Raw genomic sequence first — 24,340 nt, forward strand, 5'->3', positions numbered from 1 at the left:
GAGTCCCATCTTATAGGCACGTGGTGCAAGTGCAAAGCCAGCAATTGTCTCATGTTCTTGCCGTCCCTCTAGTAATTTCAGACTTTTCTTTTTTATTTCCCTAATTTTTTATTTTTTGACGTCCTAAAAATAAATGAAAATGGAAAAAACACCCTATTCATGACTAACAAGAAGCACGCGAAAAAAAAGAAGGAAATTTCTTGGTTTCGATTAATGGTGTCGGGCTTTATCTACTGGTTATTTCTTATAATGCTGTTATTTTTTTTATGGTTTTATGATGATACTAATATATTGTTTCTTTTTGTCTTCTTCGGCCGAGGGTCTTCCGGAAATAATCTCTCTGCCCCTCGGGGTAGAGGTAAGGTCTGCGTACACAGTACCTTCCCCAGACTCCACTAGTGAGATTACACCGGGGGTTGTTGTTGATTTGTAGATGTTGGTTTTCTTTGTTCTTTTACTTATAAATCTGATTTTATTTAATGGTGAGGTCGCAACATATATGATATGTGAAAACGCACGTTATATATTTAAACTTTGATTATAAATTAATTTTATTTATTAAGTACAGAATAGTAGAGTCTAAACTATTAATTTAAAGTTATGAGAAGATATTGTATATATCATTTAATTTGAAAGAATGAGACAGAATAGGTTTTGTCAATGTCGTTTTCGCAGGATATCGCGTGTTTAGGAAGATAGGAAATCCTTATGGTTAGGTTTTTCTTTTTTGTCAATTTTCTAATTGTAGTGAAATTCAAAATATTTAAGTATATAAAATTTGCAAGAGGACTTTGGTTTCTTAACATGACGTAGGGCTTTAGGCCCCTTTGGACCTAGGGACAATGACATAAATAGAAATAGCACGAGCAGTTTTTGGACTGATAATTGAAAAATAGTCAGCATTTGTAAAGTTATTAAAAAATAGCCACTATTTTGTTGCAACACGAAAAGTTCCAGCATGATATACTGGAGACTGGTGCACTTGTGTATGAACTTCCAGCATATTATGTTGGAACTCCAACACATGGAAAATTCCAACATAATATACTGGAAATTGGATCACTTGTGTATGGACTTCCAGCATATTGTGCTGAACCATTATATTATGTTGGAACTCTAGTATATTATGCTGAAATATTTTCCTGATTTTGAACAGTGTTTTCGTTCAGATTTATCTTTACATAAGAAGTGGTTAAATTTTAATTACTTTTAAAATTATGGCTATTTTTTTCAATTACCACTTATAAATCTGACTATTTTTGAATTTTACCCTATTATTTTTGATCCGATAAGAAAAGTTTTCTGGTCAGAATTTGAAAACACGTGTGGTCAGAAATTTTTAGGCAAGGCTACCGTCTAAAAAGATATTTCTCTCCCTAAACTGTTAAATCCCAAAATTATTTACAATATTAACTTACAATTTTTTATCTTGAATTCTAATTAATCTCTTGAATGGATTTGGCTGGTAAAAGGCAAAAAAAGGAATATTTGGTAATTCAAGAACTGACTTTTCAAAATTCAGAAAATCATAGTAATGAAAATTTGATCCTAGGGAATTTGAAAATAAAAATAAAAATATTCAAGAGTCTAATACACACTAGTAGGAGTTGCCCGGGCTTCGCCCGGGTCCAACATGAAACTTTCCCCGAGGGTATGGTATGTTTTTTTTTTTTGGTGGAATGAAATTTTTTATTCATCTCCAAACAAGTACATCAATAGGAATACAATGAGAAAACTATAAAGCAGCTAACTATGCTTCTAACTATATAATGAAGACCGTACAATTCCTTTCTATCTATCTATATATTCCTTCTATCCAACTTCCATCATTTCCTTTTGTTCTCTTGTTTAATACTTCTACCATAAGAATCTTGCATTCTTCTTTAATTTGCTCACACACTTTATGTGGTTTAGGCACTGAACTCTTCCATACGGCTTCATTCCTACCTTTCCATACATAGTAGTTGGTTGCTGCTAATGCTGCATATGCAAACTATCCGCTCAATTTTCCAGCCATCTTCCTTGCCACTCTTCTCCATAATAGCTACCCCTTGATTTTTAGCCATTCCAATATTATACCAATGCATCCGTTGGAGAACTGGCACTCATAGAATAGATGCTCTATAGTTTCCTGTTTATCCCCACACAGCACACATAGGCCATCAGTATTCATCCCTCTACATAGGCCATCAGTATTCATCCCTCTGCGCCCCAGCCTATCCTTTGTGAGTAGCTTCTTCTGCATAGTCAACCAGCAAATGAAGCTGTGTTTTGGCATGTTCTGCTCCATACCCATCGTCCCCGTTGACAATTGCCTAGGGACCCTTTTAGCCATTCATATCCCTTTTGTATTGTATATTTCCCTGTACTTGACTGCCACCCCCTGTTTACATATCCTTCTGCCAGTTTGTCTCTAACATATCCTTTTGTATGATGTGGCTTTGTTATTTGCATCGCATATTGGCTCTTTACTCGTCCAAGGCAAACCAACAGAGACTAAAGTAGCCCAGCATGAAACTTTCTCCCAATTAAGAGACCACAATGCATTGACTATACATTTTAAAAAAGGAACATCTATGTATTGATTAAAAAATTCCAGCATCAAGATATGTGAAAATTACCGCAATTTCTTATAATTTTCTCAAGAAGCTAAAATCTTGTCTATTACCTCTCACTATGGCCACCCACTGATCACGGAACATGCATCTGAATGACACGAGAACATCATATTACCTATTTGTTGCATAAAATATATGAATGACAACGTGCATCATGGGACTTCATTCTTTCAGCCAGCAAATTAACAACAGATTTTGTGGAAGAATTGCATTTTTGTCGCTCCAATTCATTCGTGCGTCATTGTAATAACATTGCCTCTTTTTTATCAACTGATATCTTCCCATAACTATCACGCCGCCTGAGTTTCATTTCATCATTTCTCTTTTCTGAATATGGATGTTTATTTCTTTGTTTGGAAGACATTTCTTGACAAGCTAATTACCGCAAGATAGCTGCATTTCAAATAGTTCAGAAAGAAAAAAGTTTCCATTGACAATACAAAGATAGCTGAATACAGTATAACAAATTCAAAGATTAGCTGGTAACATCACAATTATCAACCCCCCAAAAAAGATTGTAATAAGCAAAATGCTGGTAGACATGTAAAATGTCATTCATGTAAAAATAAAGTACAGGTAAACACAGATGTAATCTTTTTAAATGAGGAAGTACAGAGGTATAGTTTCAGTTCACTTTATGCCTAAAATAACTGTGGATACCTAATTTGAAAGTAATGCCTGAAAGATTTACTTTGAAATGAAGCAGCAACAACACATATTGATCTATTCTAACATATATTAAAAGCATCATTAGGTAAACATAGATCTGTCTGGAGACTCTTATGGGATAAAATTTGATAAGCTTAACCTTAATTTTAGTAGGTCTGCTCGTTTTACAATCTTCTCTTGGGCTAACTTCTACTAAATTTAGCTTAAGGGGTTGATCCCAAGAAACTATACATTGATTAATATGGTGCCAACTTTATCTTGTTGTCTCAAATTTAGATTTATGGATCAGATGAATTCCAATTTATTTTCATCATGCCAATCGACTAAGAACTCAACATGTAGCTTAAATGTGTTATCCAATAATAAAATCTGCGTAAAGTAATTTAAGTACTAATTTTGATACATCTATACTTTGAAAGGCTTTACAAAATTACTATTGTCAAATACAATAAGCTCCTTTCTATTTTGAATTGTTTACACATTTTTAGTTTGAAAAAACTCACAAGATCCGAAAAAGCTTAACCACTCCAGATTCTTCCTGGGCAAAAGAGTTCACCGAAGAACCATGAGAATGAATTCTTAATAGCAAAAATCCAACACATATGAAAACCAATTGGTGGAATATCGAATCGTCGCTGCCCATGATGTGCCTAAACTCAAATTACCAGCCCCTCCTTCCTAAGGGAAGCAACAAATTAACAGAAAGATAATAATAAAAGTCTAATCGAAGGCCTAATTTGTTGAAGAATTTTCTCAAACGCTTACAGAGTCAAATGAAACGGAAAAACACAAGATGAGAACAAGGAAACCCAGCAGAAAACAACGATCAAACTGCAAAATCCAAATGAATTGCAAGATAATTATGAAATAAAATAACTGAAAACAGCAGTAACATAATCCTCACCTGAGATAAGAAAAAGCACCGTAAAAAAAAGTTAAGAACGAAGAGCAGAAGTCCTAGAGAGCAAAACCTAAAAACTGTTCCACTGATAGAAAATGAGACTACACGTGTTGTCCCACCAACATAAGTGTCAGCACTAGAAATACGTTAAATGACAACAATACCCTCAGATAAATTGTTAATTTCAGGGAAGCACACATGTTGATGGAGACGTGCCTGCTATTACACAACAACAACGACCCAGTATAATCCCACAAGTGGGGTCTGGGAAGGGTAATATGTACGCAGACCTTACCCCTACCCCGAAGGGTAGAGAGACTGTTTCCAGGAGACCCTCGACTCAAAAAAGCAATAGGAGATGATATATTAGTACCATAAAAATGCGTAATAAAAATAACAACAATATATAAGAGATATGAAATATGAAATACAGAATACGAAATACGAAATACGAAATAGATGGCTGGTATAGTACAACTAGAAGGTAAAGCCCTGCATCAATAGACGACCAATGACATTCCTAGTCTAACTCCTAACTAGATAGTCTCCCTCTATTGTGCTGTAGAAATATTCATACTCTCCCCTAACCTACAACCTTAATGCTCAACCTCCATAATTCCCTATCAAGGGCCATGTCCTCAGTAATCCTAAGTCACGTCATGTCCTGTCTGATCACCTCTCCCCAATACTTCTTAGGTCTTCCTCTACCTCTCCGCGTGCCCACTACAGCCAGTCGCTCACACCTCCTCACCGGTGCATCAGTGCTCCTCCTCTGAATGTGCCCGAACCATCTGAGTCTTACTTCCCGCATCTTGTCCTCCATGGGGGCCACACCCACCTTCTCTCGAATATCTTCATTCCTAATCTTATCCATCCTTGTATGCCCGCACATCCACCTCAACATCCTCATCTCTGCTACTTTCATCTTCTGGATGTGTGAGTTCTTTACCGGCCAACATTCAGTTCCATACAACATGGCAGGCCTAACCACTGCTCTATAAAACTTACCTTTTAGTAACGGTGGCACTTTCTTGTCACACAAGACTCCCGACGCTAACCTCCACTTCATCCACCCCACCCCTATACGGTGTGTGACATCCTCGTCAATCTCCCCGATCCCCTGAATAACCGATCCAAGGTACTTGAAACTACCTCTCTTGGGAATGACTTGAGAGTCAAGCCTCACTTCAACTCCCGCTTCCGTCGGCTCAACTCCAAATTTGCACTCGAGGTATTCCGTCTTCGTCCTACTCAACTTGAAACCTTTAGACTCAAGAGCATGTCTCCAAATCTCTAGCCTCTCGTTGACGCCGCCTCTTGTCTCGTCAATTAGAATAATGTCATCAGCAAATAGCATGCACCATGGAACCTCCCCTTGAATATGATGAGTCAGTGCATCCATCACCAGGGCAAATAGGAATGGGCTGAGCGCAGACCCTTGGTGCAACCCCGTAATAACTGGAAAGTGTTCAGAGTCGCCTCCTACTGTCCTAACCCGAGTCTTAGCTCCATCATACATGTCTTTAATCACCCTAATATAGTTACTCGGGACCCCTTTATCCTCTAAGCAGCTCCATAAGACCTTCCTAGGAACCTTATCGTACGCTTTCTCCAGATCAATAAACACCATGTGGAGATCCTTCTTCTTATCTCTGTACTGTTCCACCATCCTCCTAATAAGGTGGATAGCTTCTGTGGTAGATCGTCCCGGCATGAACCCGAACTGGTTGTCTGAAATAGACACCGTCCTTCGCACTCTCATTTCTACCACTCTCTCCCAAACTTTCATGGTATGACTTAGTAATTTGATGCCCCTATAGTTGTTACAGCTCTGGACATCACCTTTGTTCTTATACAACGGGACCATTGTACTCCACCTCCACTCTTCAGGCATTCTATTAGTCTTGAATATAACACTAAACAATGCAGTAAGCCATTCCAAGCCTGCTCTACCCACACACCTCCACAGTTCAACCGGAATTTCGTCTGGCCCGGTAGCTCTGCCCCTTCTCATCTTACGCATTGCCTCCATGACTTCATCGATCTCAATGTCCCTACAATTACTTACTTCATGGTGACTGTCGGCATTCCTCGATTCCCCAAGTATAATATCCTGATCCCCTTCTTCACTTAGAAGTTTATGAAAGTAGGTCTGCCACCTCCTCTTAATCTGGTCATCTCCCATCAAAACTTTGCCGTCATCATCTTTTATGCACCTCACTTGGTCCAGATCCCGAGTTGTCCTCTCTCTCGCCTTAGCGAGTCGGAATAACTTCTTCTCCCCACCTTTGTTCCTTAGTTCCTCATACAGACGAGCAAAAGCTGTCGTCTTAGCCTCCGTCACTGCCATCTTCGCCTCCTTCCTAGCTACCTTATACCTTTGACTGTTCTCTCTCTTCTCCTCCTCGTCAGTGCTCCCTACTAACCTTAGGTAAGCCGCCTTCTTTGCTTCCACTTTACCTTGGACAACTGCATTCCACCACCAATCTCCTTTGTGTCCACCATAGTGGCCCGTAGATATCCCTAACACCTCTCTCGCCGCCTTTCTTATACAGTCCGCCGTCGTCGACCACATTGTGTTTGCGTCCCTACTACTTCTCCAAGCTCCCATTGCCGATAACCTTCCTTCCAACTCTTTAGCTTTATCCTTAGTTAAGGCGCCCCACCTAATCCTGGGGCGTCCTTGTACTGACCTCTTCTTCCTCCTTATCCTAATACAAATGTCCATCACCAAAAGCCTATGCTGCGTTGAGAGGGTCTCACCTGGGATAACCTTGCAGTCCTCGCACAACCTTCTGTCGCATCTCCTGAGGAGGAGATAGTCAATCTGAGTCTTCGCCACCGAACTTTGGTAAGTAACCAAATGTTCATCCCGCTTCGTAAAACTCGAGTTTGCAATGACTAGATCGAAAGCCTTGGCAAAGTCCAACAGCGCAATGCCCCCTCCGTTCCGCTCTCCGAAACCAAATCCGCCATGCACCTCAGTGTACCCACCTGCAGATAACCCAATATGACCATTGAAATCTCCTCCTATGAATAACCTCTCAGAAGGCGGTATACTACGAACAATCTCATCCAACCCCTCCCAAAATTGCCTTTTAATATCCTCATCCAAGCCTGCTTGTGGTGCGTACGCGCTAACGACATTTAAAGTACCCTCACCCACCACCAACTTAATAGTCATTAGCCTATCATTCACCCGCCTGACCTCTACCACGGACTCCCTAAGATGGCTATCTACCAGGATACCCACTCCATTCTTACCCCTCAGGACACCAGAGTACCACAACTTATACCCATCCACGTTTTTCGCCCTCGATCCGACCCACCTAGTCTCCTGGACACACGCTATATTAATCTTTCCTCTTCTGCAGGATTTTCGCCAACTCTATGGATTTACTCGTTAGTGAACCTATGTTCCATGACCCGATTCTCAACCTATAGGCTCCCTTGCCCCCTCTACCTCCCCTGCTACCCGACCCACCCCCTGAACCCCACCCCACACTCTGCCCCACCCGAGGACATGCCCTTATTCTATCATCCCAGACTGCAGCCACTACACCTACAACAATCTAGAGAAAACTCGCTAGTGCACAACGTACACAAATCAAACTAGAAGGAAACACGTGGTAACTAGTATCCTAGTTGAAAGGTTTAACTATTGCAAAGTAAAGTAACAGTAATTTATCTAACACCAAAAGGGAAACAGTAAAACAGGAGGTACCAACTCCCGATAACAAAACCTGTGGCTGATTTGCTGTGCTCGATGTAGTTGTACGCTCCCGCCCACTTCCTACCACCCTTGCTGACACTCGCCCAGGTTGCTCTCCTTTGCCAGTGCTCGTGCGCCCAACTTGTCTCCAATACTCCGAGAATTCCTGAAAACACAGAAAATACCACGACCCAAAAACTAGAAGGAGCTATCACCGCTACCACTGGTAAGCAAAGAAGCAGAGCAAAACGATTGCTCTTTTTCAATTGAAACAGATGCACCACTTGCAATATGAACAAAGACAACCCAGCGAAGCAGCCGCAGATTCAGCAATCAACTATCAATCTTGAGAGTTTAAACACCCATAAGATCCCCAGAAATCACCAAGCCAGTCAACTGAAAATCCTTTGTTTTTTTGAAATTTCCAGATCTTAAAGCTTTGAAGGAGTTTTTTTTCTTTTTTGGTGCGTGTTTGTGTGTTATCAGCGAACGAGATGATTATTATAAGTAGTAAGTAAAACATCAAATCTGGAGTTTCTTTGATTTAGCATAGATTATAATGACCAAAGTCCATCAATAATTTTGACCATTTTAGACAGAATAAGTAATTATTTAAAAGTCCATGAATAATTTCCTATATATAACATTGGAAATGGAGCAATAAAAAATCAACTTCAAAAACAATGGCCAAAAAAAGAAGATGAAATTCTTATTTAGTAACTGATAAATCAATAGATTTTATTTGAGAAAATTATAAGTTTAAACAACATCAAGTACTTAAAAATTAAACATAAGCTATTAATGTTCACCTGGTCCTCCATATGACACTAAATTCCCAGTTACAACCCCAGAGTTTGGATAATCAGTAACCCTATATAAATTTTGACTATTTGCATATAATTTCACTAAAATATTATCTAAAGACTTAGTTTGATTTTTATCTGTTAAGAAAGTACATTTCTTACAATGTGCATCTTTTTTAAGGTCTCCAACAGGAAAATAGCCACTGCCCATTGGAGGTTCTGGAATTCCTGGAGGACTATACACAACTCCTCCATATTCAGCACTTGTTGCAAATCCTTTTAAGTTAGTAAATATTTTTGCAGGCCAAAATCCAACTGCTGTTATTCCAAAATAAAACCACCAATTTCCATTTGACATGTCCTGTATATAAAAAAGGGAACAGTTAGATAAATAAGTTATGTGCGCTGACAGTTAAAAAAAAGGACAGCCCGGTGCACTAAACTCCCGCTATGCGCGGGGTCTGGGGAAGGGCCGGATAACAAGGGTCTATAGTACGCAGCCTTACCCTGCATTTCTACAAGAGGCTATTTCCACTACTTGAGCCCATGACCTCCTGGTCACATGACAGCAATTTTACCAGTTACGCCAAAAAATATGTGTGCTGACAGTGTAAAAAATATTTATACAATCAGGCTAGCTTACCCGAGCAATATACATCGGTACATCAAAAACAGGTCCACCATAGGAAGAACCTGGAAGTTGCCCATCTAAAGGTATTGCAGTGTTTATTTGTATAAAACCTGGACATCGAGTATTATAACAAGCTAATTTTCCAGCCTGTGGTGGTAAGAAGAGAAAAAATAAGAGTCATTGATACGTCGACTATCAAACATATCGTAATTGATTAAACAGTATTGAACGTCATCAAAATGGAATACAATTAGTATTAACACGAAAGAAGTTAAGAAAATTACCGTAAAATATGTGTATAGTCGTGTATGAGTGTCCCCATAGACGGGTGGGTTAACCTTCAATCGAAAAAAAGTAAAGTTATTAGGTAATAGATGACTTTAAGAAATGGAATTATAACGCTTTGATTAGCATAGGCTGATGCAAGATTTAGAGTTAGTGAACCAGCCTAGGCTATATACATATAACTCGAGTTGAAGGCCGCGAATATGGAATTATAACAATTTAATTGGCTTAGACTGATGTAATATTTAAACTTGTGTATTCAGTGTTAGTGCAGACTTATAGTTATATATATAACTCGAGTAGAAGGCAGTGAATGTAAACTTATAACGGTTTGATTAGCATAGTTTGATGCAAGATTTAGAGTTAGTGAATTCAAAGTTAGTGCAGACTTATAAATATAACTCAAGTTGAAGGCAATGAATGTGAAATTACAACGGTTGGATTACCACAGTTGATGCAAGACACAGAGTTAGTGGATTCTGTTATTGCAGACTTATTTATATATATAAATATAATTCAAGTTGAAGATAATGAACGCGATACCATATCCGCTGGCGATTACCTCAATCCACCTGTGTTGATTAGTGTAGTAATTAAAAGTCATGGATTGCTAATGAAGAGCAAAGTAAGAACTTACAGTCCAGCCAACTTGTATGCTGTCAATCCCATTCTGAACTTTTATACGACCTCCGCTATGTTGATGCCCGCTAAGATTTTGAGGATTATGCAAACTAATAATTGCTCCTGCTCCTGCTATTTTGTTTCTTGGACTGTATGGGATTTGTACAGATGCAAACTGAATGAAGCAATATCACAACATCAGATTGTTAAGTGTAGGTAAGGTTGCTAGCTACAAAACAATGTAATATTAGTGAACTTAATAGCCAAAACTATAAGCGGGCAGACAGAGGCGAATCCATGAACTAGTGCTTTTTTAGCTTGAATATGGATAATAAAAGCAGACAAACCTTGTAGCCTCCTCCCAAAGGTTTGGTTCCGTCTGAAACAATACCCTTCATAGAAAAATAATGCCACTTTGAGAATTAAAGTATACAAAAGAGATTTTGAGTTTATTGAAAATCAAAAGAGTTGTAGAAATGCTTGCAGAAGACTCACGTTACCATCAGGAGAATCATCTCCCCCTCTCATTTGCTTTGTAAGTCTCCGCCTTATTAGGTCGTCCTTTGTAATTCTTCTAATAGGAACTGTTCCAACAGGACAACCTCCGCCTTCTAACTCTATGTTAAAAGGTTTATTATTGTTTGAAGAAATGTCATCTCCTTGCAACATAGATAACATAGGTTTCATCTGCATCCAAAGGTAAGTGTTATGAGTTTCTATGTATATATATGTATGATATTTTCTTTCAAAAAAAAAAAGGGATTATACGAACTCGGAACTGTAGTGTACAGATATACCTGGGGATGAAAATTATGATTCTTCAACAGAGGATGGTGGAATGCAGGTTGTTTGTAAAAGTCTACACAATCATATAGTTCTCCATATTTGCCCTGATAGTCAAATTGCAATCAGTCTCCAATCTTTTACATATAAAAACATATCTCCCAAGACTTAAGAAGTTACAATTCAAACTGTAGTTTCACGAGTTTGAATCTCAGTGATCTCCGTATAGTTCTAAAATGACAAATCTATATTTGCTCATAACAAGCGAAAGGCATTATTTTCATTTGTGTAACAACAAATAATAGCCAAGGACATGTAGAATCTATAAAATTTGCATAAGACAGATAGAGATTGTACCTTAATAGTCTTGATTGCCGGCTTATTAAGAAGCTTTAGTTGCTTCTCTAACTCTAAGTCCTTTGCTTTAGACAACCTCTGTTCTGCTTCAACTTCATAATGGTTCAAAAGGAGAGAAATCGCAAGCAAAATCTGTACGATGGCTCTCTGATGCAGTGACATTTTCTACGTATTCAAGAAAATCGTAAGCAATCTCTTGACACATTAAATATCACTCGTTTAAAACGAAGTATGTTTTGGAATGATGACCTTATCTCAGAATGCTCAAAAGTTATATCCAACCAGAATAAAATCCTCAACAATGTGATATGACAAATTTTTGTTTTACTTTCCAATTCATTTAATTTCAACCAAATATATCATCAGTTATCAGCAACAACAACAACAACAAAGCCAGTGTAATCCCACAAGTGGGGTCTGGGGAGGCTGGTACACAGCCTTACCCTACCTTGTGCAGGTAGAGAGGCTGTTTTCGATACACCCTCGGCTCAAAGCAATCATCAGTTATCAGCAAGTTACTACAAAATATAAGAGAGTTGTGACACAAGAATTGCCTGATTTGTTGCAACTCTGAACACAAAATACAGATTGAACTTTGAAGTAAAAACATCAAACTAAAGGCATTTATTTATACTAATAAAAAAGGGATAGGCTGGATCAAATGTGTAGTTTGACTTAATGCATAAGAGAGGTTTGACGTATAAGTGATTGGATTACATCTAAAAAGGAAAAAGGTTTAAATTGCAGATCTCTAGTTTTCATCATAAAGGGAAACTCTCTAATGATTATTCTAATTCTGCTTGAATCAAATTCAAACGAAAATTTTCTGCACATATTTCCCTTATGTAAATGAATTTAGTACCTAATTTAGAAGATTACAACATGTTATACGGATTGAGTAAATCCATCATCTCAAGTGGTCTTTTCAATGTCAATACTCAATATAAACCACTCATATCGTGAAAATAAGGGATTTGAACACGTGTTTCCTCGACATGAGGTTTACATCCATTTATACATCAGGGCCAGCTTATCCGAGCAATATACATTGGTACATTATAAACAGGTCACCATAGGAAGAACCTGGAAGTTCCCCATCTAAAGGTATTGCAGTGTTTATAGGTATCAAACCTGGACATTGAGTATTATAACAAGCTATTTTTCCAGCCTGTGGTCATAAGAAAAGAAATACTAAATAAGAACGTTGATACATCAATTTTCAAGCATTTCGTAGTTAGACAATATTGTCATCATTAAAAAGCAGCAAAATTAGTATTAACATGAAAGAAGTTAAGGGAACTACCTTAAAATATGTGAGTCGTGTATGAGTGTCCCCATAGACGGGTGGGTTCACCTTCAATCGAAAAATCATAAAGTTATTAGGTAATAGATGACTTTAAGAAATGATTATAACGCTTTGATTAGCATAGACTGATGCAAGATTTAGAGTTAGTGAACTCAGCGTTGCTGCAATCATAGGCTATATACATAACTCGAGTTGCAGTGAACTAACAATTTGATTAGCATAGGCTGATGCAATATTTTAAAGTTAGTGGATTCAGAGTTAGTGCACACAACCTTATATATAACTGGAGTAGAAGGCAGTGCACATAAAATTATAACGGTTTGATTAACATAGGTGATGCAAGATTTAGAGTTAGTTAATTAAATGTTACAATGTTGAGGATTAATTTTCATACAGCAGATACTTGATAATTTATGTCTAGTTTCTATTTAGCAGTTTTAGCAATCATTTCAAATAACAGTCGAAAAACAATTTTCAGCACAGTTTCTCGATATTACTTCACATACAGTCCTTAACAAAAAAAAAAAAAAAAAAAAACCTCACATACAGTCCATTATACTCCACTCCAGCAACTATATCCACCTTTAATTTTATACTTCTCTATTTCATAACAGATAATCAGCCATTCCAGGTAGAAGAAAAGGAAGACAAGACAGTTATGAGCTGCATCCTGTATATCTTAAATTACTTAATATTTCTTTAGTTTATTCTCCTCTTAACAGAAAAATATCACCAAATATGTGCAGCATTCACTGCTCAATAATAATGATACCCTCTCCAGTTCCACTGATTGTTCATAAACATGAATTTTTATCTACAGAGTAATGCTATGTGTCTGTATCCATCTATACATATCACCACTACACATAAAGAGACTATATATAGGAATCAGTAACTTATGTGTTCCAGCAAAACAGAAGGGAAGCAGGTAGTCGGGCGTCTTTATGATCTTTACCGAGTTGTTTAGAGCTAGTCTGGTAGTATCTTGTCGTTGTTCCTAGATTGCCAGTATTATGGCTATCTCTTACTATCTTCCGCTTCAGCTTTCTAGTATCTTGTCGTGATTACTGCTTGTTGCTAATGCTTTTCTCCATCTATTTTTTTTCTAGTTCTTAGGTTGTTGTTATCGTTTTTTTGACTATGTTGTTGATATTTGATTGTTTCTATTCATCCTCTCGAGCTGAGGGTCTTTCGGAAACAGTCTCTCTACCTCCCCAGGGTAGGGGTAAAGTCGGCGTACACACTACCCTCTCCGGACCCCACTTGTGGGATTTCATTGGGTTTGGTGTTGCTGTTGTTGTTCTTCCCCATCAAATTAATGGTCTATTCCAACTTATGTCTTGCATGTAAATTTAGTCTGGACAGTGTTTTTTTTTTTGGGATAACGCTGGTGCCATTTTGTTGAAATTACTTTTAAGTTTCTTATATTTGAATATAATATCTATCACATGGTGGTCTCAAATTAAAGTTCCAAATTTGTGATTGATGCCTTAACATATGTTGCGCAGACTCTCCAAGATGTCGCTGTACCCGTATCGGATCCTCCAAAAATACACTACATTTGGAGGATCCAACATGCATCCAGCGGCATTTTCGGAGAGTCCTAGCAACATACACCTAAACTATCCATGATTGCCACATTGAGGATCAGCCTATAATGAAAAAAATTATACTGTTATAGAAATCAATCTTCTTATTTGGAATCTTTTCTTCATTCAATTAGCGTAGGATTCCGTCTAGCTCTTCCATCTTTATCTAAGCACCAGCAACATGACAATGTAGCTTGAAATATGTAAGATAATAAAAGAAGAAATCTAAAAACAATAATGATTTCATCACCTCAAACTATAACAGACAAGTTTTAACACAAACTAATATTTTCAGATAGGAAAACTAGTACTGCAGGCAGATTCAAGAATAAAGGAAAAGAATCAGGTTAAATATGGCCAGTCAGAAACACAAAAATAAACTAAGCCAAACAGTAGAAAACCAATTGCGACACCTCTAACTATCATTTCTTTCTCCTTTTCTATACACAGAATGTGATAAGTCCTTGATAAAATTAAACACCTGACTGCATGTCTGATTTTTTGGGAGGCTAGATTCAGCATATCTGTGAGTCCTTCTTGTGTAGTGGATTTTTGGAATCCAAAATTGGTGGTGCACTCGGTCTGTCCACTGGAACTCCTGTCCTTGCACCAGTTGATGATTACCCTACCAAAGGAGCAAATGACGGTCGTCCTCGACCAGGATGTACAAAGGCATGGCGATTAGATACAGCTATTCCTGGATAAGCAGTGGAGACAGGAATTGGAGGTGACTGAAACATCATTGGCGGGACACAAACCCTGCTTCCATAGATAGTATCTGCAAAAAACGGGATGCAGTTAGAAATAGTAGGTAGGACTCTAATTTTCAGTTCTTAAAGAAAGCAAATTGCACAACAGCACAGAAAGGTGAAAACCATCATCTAACCTGTACTTGCAGTTGAAGTGTCTTCAAATATTCAATAGCTTCATCAAGCATTAAAGCTTTATCCGCCTAGCAATCAATAAGGAAAGCCATCAAAATGATTCAAAATGAGAAACTACAGGAGAAGGAGTTAGGATACAAAATGGTTGGGTGATGGCTAATTTTAAGATTACCAGCAACACTTCACCAAACCGTGTCAGTTTCAAAGCAACTAGAAATATATGAGTGAAATATCAGCACAATATTATTCTTGCTTATGCATTGAGCTTAAATAAATTACTGGTATTTTCTGAGTTTTTAATTAACTTGGAGTTGATTGCTTGATGAGACATGGTAGAAAAACAAAAACTTTTTTATAGAGAAAGGTGATTTGTATTATAAAGCTAGCACTAAGTGTGTGTTGTAGTAATTACAAGTGCGCAAAACGCCAATAAGAAAAATCCCTTTCCAATCTTACAGGGATTACAAAAAAGGAAGAGACAAAAATCACATAAATTCAACTTTTCAGCAAGACTTTAACTTATCCCAAGACTTTTCTTACCTGTTGCAGTTGGGTATTAGTTCCTGTAATGCGCACATCTTTTCGTTAATCCTATTCCTTCGGCTCTGTTTGCAGAAACTGAATCAGAATGCATTTATATCTAAATTGTCTTAAGAAGATTTAAAACCAGAAATTGTAAAAAGCACAGATGAGGTGGTAATGGTTAGCTCACCCGCTCAGACAAATTATGCATCCTGCAGCTCGGCTTCTCTTTGAACCTGTACCTCCTCGAGTAGGGCAAGGTTTTTTGATACCAACAGATTCTTTCAGCATCCTGAACAAAAGATATTTCCTTGTCACACTCAACATCCCAACAAAGAAGTAACATACTACAAAACATGTTACAAGTAATGCCCTTTAAACAAATAAACTTACTTCACTTGGACACTCCGAATCCTCAGTATCTCGGATTTTGCTCTTTAGATTAGGCTGATCACTTGATCCTCTCTCTGCACTGCTACCAGAACATATAGATGAGCAAACAACCCCATGTTCAGCGTTTCTCTCACTATCAGCTGTATCTGTTGCTGCCCTTGCACCTGTAAACTGACCAGGGGTGTTGTCACTATTACTCGAACACTCTCTGAATATATTATCAGACTCTTCAACACGACATGATCTATCGTGAAAGCTAGCCCCAGATGCTCTTGACTCGAGTTGGGAAGGTACCACATTGGTTGGATAATGGAGGTCATTTTCCTTGTTGGAACTTAAATAGTCTTCAACCCTTCATCCTCTTGAATCAAATCCAATTCACCAGTATAATGGCATATCATTCAACATAGAGTCCATCACACCAAACTTCCCAATCTTTGAATAGGGTATTTCTTAGCATTACTTGGCTAGCCTTGCATCATAAAGAGCAGCCTGGTGCACGAAGTTGTTGGGAATAAACCCCTTACCAAAATAATATTCACGGTAATAAAGCGGAATAATAATGTAGCACCGAGATACGGTAATTAACAAGAATAAAAGAGTAACAATGACACCAAGATTTTTACGTGGAAAACCCTTCTGAATAAGGGAAAAAAACCACGACCCCGAGAGGAGCAACTGATATCACTATAGTAAGGAATTTTACACTTTGTAGGTCGGAGATAAATACTCCAAAGACCACTACAACACTCAAAAGAAATAACCCTCTTTTGATATTCCCACCTCACTACAATATCGCTCACTCTCTATTTTCCTCACAGACTATTTTCTTATACCTTGTCTGTGAAACCTCACTCTTTCTTTCTCTCTTTGTTGGTGTGAAGAAATGAGAGTTGAAGCTCTCCTTTTATAGCCAAAGCTTCACCCTCTAAAGCCTACAATATTTGACAATTTACACACACTTTTCACAATTCAACAAAGTTGGCTACCAAACCAAAGAAATTCAACAAGGTTGGCTACCAAACCAAACTAATTCAACAAGGTTGGCTACCAACCAAACCAAGTCAACAAGGTTGGCTACCAAACCAAAGAAAACTCTTATTAGGCACATGCCTAATACTTCTTCAATGAGATGGACATCATCAATCTCCCCCTCCAGTCTCATTCATCTAGAGGAGGTAGCACTGTCTTCTAGTTTGAGTGCATGCCGACAAGTTCTTTGCATAGCTCGAACTTGTTCCTTGGTACCACCTTGGTCAGCATATCTGCGGGATTCTCACTTGTAGAAATCTTCAAGACTTTTAGAGATTCATCATCTACCATTTCTCGAATCCAATGATATCTCACATCAATGTGTTTGGTCCTTGCATGGTACATAGAGTTCTTGCTAAGGTCTATTGCACTTTGACTGTCACAATAGACGACATACTCCTTCTGATGCAATCCAAGCTCTTGAAGGAATCGTTTGAGCCATACCATCTCCTTGCCAGTTTCTGTAGCGGCAATGTACTCTGCTTCAGTTGTTGAAAGTGCAACGCACTTCTGCAACTTAGACTGCCATGATATAGCTCCCCCTGAAAATGTAAACAAATATCCAGTAGTGGATTTTCTGTTGTCAATGTCACCCGCCATATCAGCATCTGTATAGCCCTTCAAGATTGGATCAGATCCTCCAAAGCACAAACAATCTCCCGTGGTACCTCTCAGGTACCTGAGTATCCACTTGACTGCTTCCCAATGTTCCTTTCCAGGATTTTCAAGAAACCTACTGACAACACCAACTGCGTGAGCAATATCAGGTCTAGTACATACCATTGCATACATCAAGCTTCCGACTGCTGAAGCATAAGGAACTTTAGCCATGTTCCCTTTCTCCTCCACTGTTGTAGGACACATCTTCTTACTCAACTTTAGATGACCAGCAAGAGGTGTGCTGACTGGCTTAGCATTCTTCATGTTGAAGCGTTCTAGTACACGTTCAATGTACTTCTCCTGAGATAGCCACAACTTTCTACTTGTTCTCTCTCGAACTATCTTCATCCCTAGAATTTGTTGTGCTGGGCCCAAGTCCTTCATATCAAATGACTTGGACAGATCTCCTTTCAACTTTGCTATCAACCCCTTGTCTTTTCCTACAATTAACATGTCATCCACATACAACAACAATATAATAAAGTTATTCTCAGAAAATCTTTTGAAGTATACACATGGATCAGAATAGGTCTTTAGGTATGTTTGACTTTTCATGAATGAATCAAACTTCATGTACCACTGCCTTGGTGCCTGCTTCAATCCATAAAGACTCTTATTCAATTTGCACACCATGTGTTTCTTTCCAGCTACTTCAAATCCTTCTGGTTGCTCCATATAAATCTCCTCTTCCAAATCTCCATGAAGAAATGCAGTTTTCACATCCAACTGCTCCACTTCAAGATCTAGGCTAGCTGCTAAGCTCAAAATTGTTCGAATAGAAGTCATTTTAACAACGGGGGAGAAAATTTCGTCAAAATCAATACCTTTCTTCTGTTCGAAGCCTTTAACCACCAATCGAGCTTTGTATCTGACCAGCTTGCCATCTCCATCTTTCTTGAGTTTAAAGACCCATTTGCATTTGAGTGGTCTTTTACCCTTTGGAAGTTCAACCAGCTTGTATGTGCCATTTTTCTGGAGAGATTCCATCTCTTCTTGCATAGCTTTCATCCACTGGTTCTTTTCTGGATGGGACAACACCTCCTTAAGACTTTCTGGCTCCCCCTCATCACTGATGAGGACATACTCTGTGGAAGGGTACCTGCGTGACTCTACCCTTGGCCTCTCTGATCTCCTCAGAGGTTGAGGTTGTTCTTCTCCCTGAGTGGGGTGCTCCACTTCCTCGACACCTTCATCAAGTTGCTCCCCCTGCTCAATAACCTCACCAGGTTGCTCCCCCTGCTCGGCAACCTCGTCGGTCGTACTTTCTGCACTTGTGGGATTGTTAGAAGTAGAAGGAATAGTAACAAAGTTAGGAATTATACCATTCTTCGCCTTTTCTGACATATCAGCAGCAGTTCCAACTTCACTTTCTCGGAAGACTACATCTCTACTTCTGATGACCTTCTTCTTTACAGGATCCCACAGTCTGTACCCGAACTCTTCATCTCCATATCCGATAAATATGCAGGGAACAGATTTATCATCCAGCTTTGTTCTCTGCTCTTTTGGTACATGTGCAAAAGCTCTGCAACCGAACACCTTCAGATGCGAGTAGGACACCTCCTTGTTGGTCCAGACTCTCTCTGGGATTTCAAACGCCAACGGAACTGATGGACTCCTATTGATCAGGTAACAGGCTGTCTGAACTGCTTCACCCCAGAATGACTTAGGCAGTTTAGCCATTCTGAGCATGCTTCTCACCTTCTCCACAATGGTGCGGTTCATCCTCTCGGCTACGCCATTGTGCTGTGGGGTTCCAGGAACTGTCTTTTCATGTCTGATCCCATGACTTGAACAATACTCTTCAAATTCCCTTGAAGTGTACTCACCTCCATTGTCACTTCGGAGACGCTTTAGCTTTCGACCCGTCTCCCTTTCTACTAGAGCATGAAACTTCTGGAAAACTTGAAACACCTGATCTTTGGTTTTCAAAATATAAACCCATAATTTTCGTGAAGCATCATCAATAAAAGTAACAAAATATTTGTTACCGCCCATTGATTCAATTTCCATTGGGCCGCAAACATCAGAATATACTAAATCAAGTATATTCAATTTTCTTTCAGACGATGTCTGAAATGAGACTCTATGCTGCTTACCAAATAAACAGTAGTCACAAGGTTTTACAGTTGTACCTTTGGCATAAGAAATGAGTGATTTCTTGGCAAGAATCTGCAATCCCTTCTCGCTCATATGACCCATTCTTTTGTGCCATAAATCTACAGAAATCTCATCTTGTGCCGCGTTCAATTCACCTTGGCATATTTCTGCATTTGTCCTGTACAACGTGCCACGAGCAACTCCCTTTGCAATCACCAATGATCCCTTAGTGAGTCTCCACTTTTGATTTGCAAAATAACTCTCGTATCCATCTCGGTCTAAAGCAATTCCCGAGATCAAGTTCATCCGCAAATCAGGTACATGCCGCACATCCTTTAGAACCAATGTGCATCCGACATTTGTCTTGATACAAATGTCACCAATCCCCGCAATCTTTGAGTAACTTGTGTTACCCATTTTCACTGTGCCGAAATCACCTGCTACATATCTGCAAAAAAGATCTCTTACCGGTGTGGCATGGTGAGATGCCGCTGTGTCAACCACCCATTCCGACTCTGGACCTGACAGGTGCATGCATTCCTCTTCCTCATTTATAAAGAGGACAACATTATCATTATTTTGCACCATGGCGGCTGTGTTGTCGTCATTCTTCTGGCCACTGGTTTCACCTTTGCCCTTCCTTGGATTTGGGCAATCTCTTTTGAAGTGACCTGGTTGATTACAGTTGTAGCAATTTCTGACTCTTGATTTGGATCGGTTCTTTGACTTCCCACGAGCTCCGGATCTACCATAGTTGTTCGAACTCCTTTGATAACTCCTGCCTCTACCTTCTGTGATGAGAGCCTGTCCTTGATTTTCAGGCTTCTTTCTCATCTTCTCATTGAGTAGAAGAGCCGATGTGACATCTTTCAACTCAATAGTAGTCTTACCGTGCAGGATGGTTGTTGCCAAATTATCGTACGAAGATGGCAACGAGTTCAATAGCAAGATGGCTTTATCTTCTTCCTCGATTTTCACTCCGAGGTTGGCAAGCTGTGTGATTAGTCCGTTAAACACATTTAAATGTGACAAAAAATTCGTACCTTCACTCATGTGTAGGGCGTATAACTGCTTCTTCAGGTACAATTTATTTGTCAGCGTTTTGGACATGTATAGGCTTTCCAACCTTGTCCAAATTCCACGTGCAGTGTCTTCATCAATGATGTTATTTACCACATCATCTGATAAGTGCAACCTGATTGCACTAGCAGCTCTTTCATCCAAGTCAGCCCAATCCTCAGCTTTCATGGTATCAGGCTTTTTGGAATCAACATCTAGAACCTTGTGTAATCCTTGTTGGATGAGCAGATCTCTCATCCTTCTTTGCCATGTTGAGAAACCGTTATCTCCATTGAATTTTGCTACCTCGTACTTTACTCCGGACATTTTTATTTTTCACCAAGTATAGTACTACCGACAGTGAATAGTATTTCAGTGAACGAGCAGAACCTGTGCTCTGATACCAGTTGTTGGGAATAAACCCCTTACCAAAATAATATTCACGGTAATAAAGCGGAATAATAATGTAGCACCGAGATACGGTAATTAACAAGAATAAAAGAGTAACAATGACACCAAGATTTTTACGTGGAAAACCCTTCTGAATAAGGGAAAAAACCACGACCCCGAGAGGAGCAACTGATATCACTATAGTAAGGAATTTTACACTTTGTAGGTCGGAGATAAATACTCCAAAGACCACTACAACACTCAAAAGAAATAACCCTCTTTTGATATTCCCACCTCACTACAATATCGCTCACTCTCTATTTTCCTCACAGACTATTTTCTTATACCTTGTCTGTGAAACCTCACTCTTTCTTTCTCTCTTTGTTGGTGTGAAGAAATGAGAGTTGAAGCTCTCCTTTTATAGCCAAAGCTTCACCCTCTAAAGCCTACAATATTTGACAATTTACACACACTTTTCACAATTCAACAAAGTTGGCTACCAAACCAAAGAAATTCAACAAGGTTGGCTACCAAACCAAACTAATTCAACAAGGTTGGCTACCAACCAAAACCAAGTCAACAAGGTTGGCTACCAAACCAAAGAAAACTCTTATTAGGCACATGCCTAATACTTCTTCAATGAGATGGACATCATCAGAAGTATCTCGTGCTCATGCAGGGTCCGGGGAAGGGCCGCACCTCCCAAGGGGATGTGATATAGGCAGCCTATCTTGATGCAAGCATCAACTCCACGGTTCGAACCCGTGACCTATAGTCCACACGGAGACAACTTTACCGTTGCTCCAAGACTCGCCCTTCTGACCTTGCAACATAATCTGACCATTTTCCCACACAAGCTCAACCAAGTCATTCTCAGGACTGCATAAATACCAAGAAAGAATCTCAAAATAAGCAAACAACCAACTAGCTAAATATTATTCAACTGGTTCCAATCACAAAAGGACATAAACAAAAATGCAAAAATGGAAACAGTAACTCATAAAGAAGAGAGATGAGATTTTCTGCTGGCCAGATCCCTCTAGCCATTTTCAAAAACTCAGAGAGGCATATTGGACAGTGTGATAACTGCTAACTCAGAATTGCTCTAACTTTGGGCACTCTGGCATTATTAGGAACCTTTCACTGGTCCAATAACATTTTTTTCAGCAAAAAACCAAACATTTTAGACTGAAAACCAAAAACTGTTTCCATAAACTAATGTCTAAATCAGTAAAATTATATAAAAACCATAACAGTAGTAAAGATATAAATAATTAAGTTATCAGTCAAACACCCAATTGTTTAATGGGGTTTCATAAAGATACTTTTAAATAATAAACACAACCAACTTGAGATTTCTTTGAGTTTAAAAGTTCAATCTTTTCATTTAGTTTCAAATCATTAGAGTTCCAATCCCTTCAAGATTTCCTATATTAATTAACAACCCATTATTTATTACACTAAGGGGTCGTTTGGTTTGAGGTATAAGAAGGTATAAGGGTGGTATAAAAATTTAATACCACCTTAATACTCTGTTTGGTTAGCAAATCAGGTATGAGTTATCCCGGTGTTAATTTTAACACCGGGATAACTTATAGCTTATAGAAGGTGGGATAATTAGCACCGGTATAGCTTATACCTTCTTTTTAGAAATTATGCAATTGTCATTCCTAATACAACATACCAAACAATGAATAAACAACAATCCAAGCATAACTTATCCCAATATAACTTATGCCGGTATAAATCGTATTCCAACCAAACGACCCTTTAGGGGTCGTTGGTTGGTATGGCTTATGCGGGTATAAGTTATGTTGGGATTGTTTTTTATTCACTGTTTGGTATGTTGTATTAGGAATGACAATTGCATAATTTCTAAGAATAATGTATAAGTTATACCGGTGCTAATTACCCAACCCTCTATAAGGTATAAGTTATCCCGGTGTTAAAATTAACATCGGAATAACTTATACCTGATTTACTAATCAAACAGAGTATTAAGATGGTATTAAATTTTTATACTATCCCTATACCTCCTTATACCTCATGCCAAACTACCCCTAATAGAAAGAATTAGTTAATTTAAAACAAAACCCATCTCCTCAATACACATTAAAAGTAACACTGAACTCCAAGATCAGCTCACCAAGTACAAAAGCTCTCATCCAAATGAAAAAAAGCACCAAACTTTATGCAAGAAAATCACATTCTTGAACCAAAAGGTGATGTTACACAGCAAAGCATAAACAACAACAAACAAACCAGTAAAATCTCACAAGTCTAAGAATGATAGAATATACACGTTACTTACTGTAGGAGTAGAGGCTATTTTTGGAAAACCCTTTGCTCAAAGCATGTACATGCAAAATACATAGAAGACTTTTGTGAACAAAAGCATAATTTTTTAATATAAAGTGGGTGTTTGGACATAACAATTGTAAAATTTTAAAAAAAAGTGAAAAAAAAATTTCAAGTGAAAATGGTATTTGAAATTTAGAGTTGTGTTTGGACATGTATATCATTTCAAGTGAAATGTGTTTGGGTTGTTTTTGAAGTTTTGTAAGTTATCTAAGTGAAAATTTTGAAAAACAATTTTTTGGAATTTTTCAAATTTTTGAAAAACTACAAAATGCATTTTCCCGCGAAAATTGAAAATTTTATAAATAAATGCCGATTTCGAAAAAAATGAAAGTTTTCTTATGTCCAAACAGGCTCAAAGTATGTAAATTTTTTTTAGAAAAAATTACTCATTAATACGGATAAACAAGCAATGCTCAAATTAACTATATAAATTCAACATTCATTATTGGTAAATACTTACTCACACCGGATGTTTACACCAAGCTATTCATTATTTTTTGAGGTTACGCTTTTATTTATGACTCAGCACTATCATAAATTCACTTTTATTTCGACTATATTTCTGACTAAAAAAATTCAGTGGGAATTTTGATTACTTTTCCGACTGAAACGGTTGGAAAATAAATAATTTTGACTTCTAATGTTAAGTGGGCGTTTGAACCTG

The 24,340-nt window shown here is 38.2% G+C and overlaps 1 protein-coding gene and 1 long non-coding RNA gene across 2 annotated transcripts; both read right to left on the bottom strand.

Moving 5' to 3' along the window:
- Positions 1-1,810: 1,810 nt before the first annotated feature.
- LOC104244480 (uncharacterized) lies at positions 1,811-4,284 on the bottom strand. Its single transcript, XR_715506.2, has 2 exons — positions 4,192-4,284; positions 1,811-3,011 (listed from the first exon to the last, which is right to left on the bottom strand). It is a non-coding gene; the product is annotated as an uncharacterized lncRNA (long non-coding RNA).
- A 4,414-nt stretch (positions 4,285-8,698) lies between these two features.
- LOC104218382 (protein neprosin-like) lies at positions 8,699-17,266 on the bottom strand. Its single transcript, XM_009769088.2, has 14 exons — positions 16,075-17,266; positions 15,872-15,973; positions 15,700-15,764; positions 15,162-15,227; positions 14,757-15,053; positions 12,684-12,734; positions 11,381-11,545; positions 11,038-11,130; positions 10,736-10,927; positions 10,588-10,632; positions 10,257-10,415; positions 9,619-9,672; positions 9,347-9,481; positions 8,699-9,064 (listed from the first exon to the last, which is right to left on the bottom strand). Exons 7-14 carry the CDS (start codon positions 11,540-11,542, stop codon positions 8,699-8,701), a joined length of 1,206 nt encoding a protein of 401 aa, XP_009767390.1. The 5' UTR covers positions 11,543-11,545; positions 12,684-12,734; positions 14,757-15,053; positions 15,162-15,227; positions 15,700-15,764; positions 15,872-15,973; positions 16,075-17,266.
- Positions 17,267-24,340: the final 7,074 nt, after the last annotated feature.

The sequence above is a fragment of the Nicotiana sylvestris genome, chromosome 8 (genome assembly GCF_000393655.2).
Source record: "Nicotiana sylvestris chromosome 8, ASM39365v2, whole genome shotgun sequence".
NCBI lineage: Eukaryota > Viridiplantae > Streptophyta > Magnoliopsida > Solanales > Solanaceae > Nicotiana > Nicotiana sylvestris.

What these genes read in the sequence shown, in the direction of transcription:
- LOC104218382 (XM_009769088.2), bottom strand. Translation starts at nt 11,542, where the DNA reads ATGTCACTGCATCAGAGAGCCATCGTACAGATTTTGCTTGCGATTTCT. An exon ending in CTTTGGGAGGAGGCTACAAG is followed by an intron (nt 10,416 to 10,587) that starts GTTTGTCTGCTT and finishes TGCTTCATTCAG; the next exon opens with TTTGCATCTGTACAAATCCC. An exon ending in GACTATACACATATTTTACG is followed by an intron (nt 9,482 to 9,618) that starts GTAATTTTCTTA and finishes TTACCACCACAG; the next exon opens with GCTGGAAAATTAGCTTGTTA.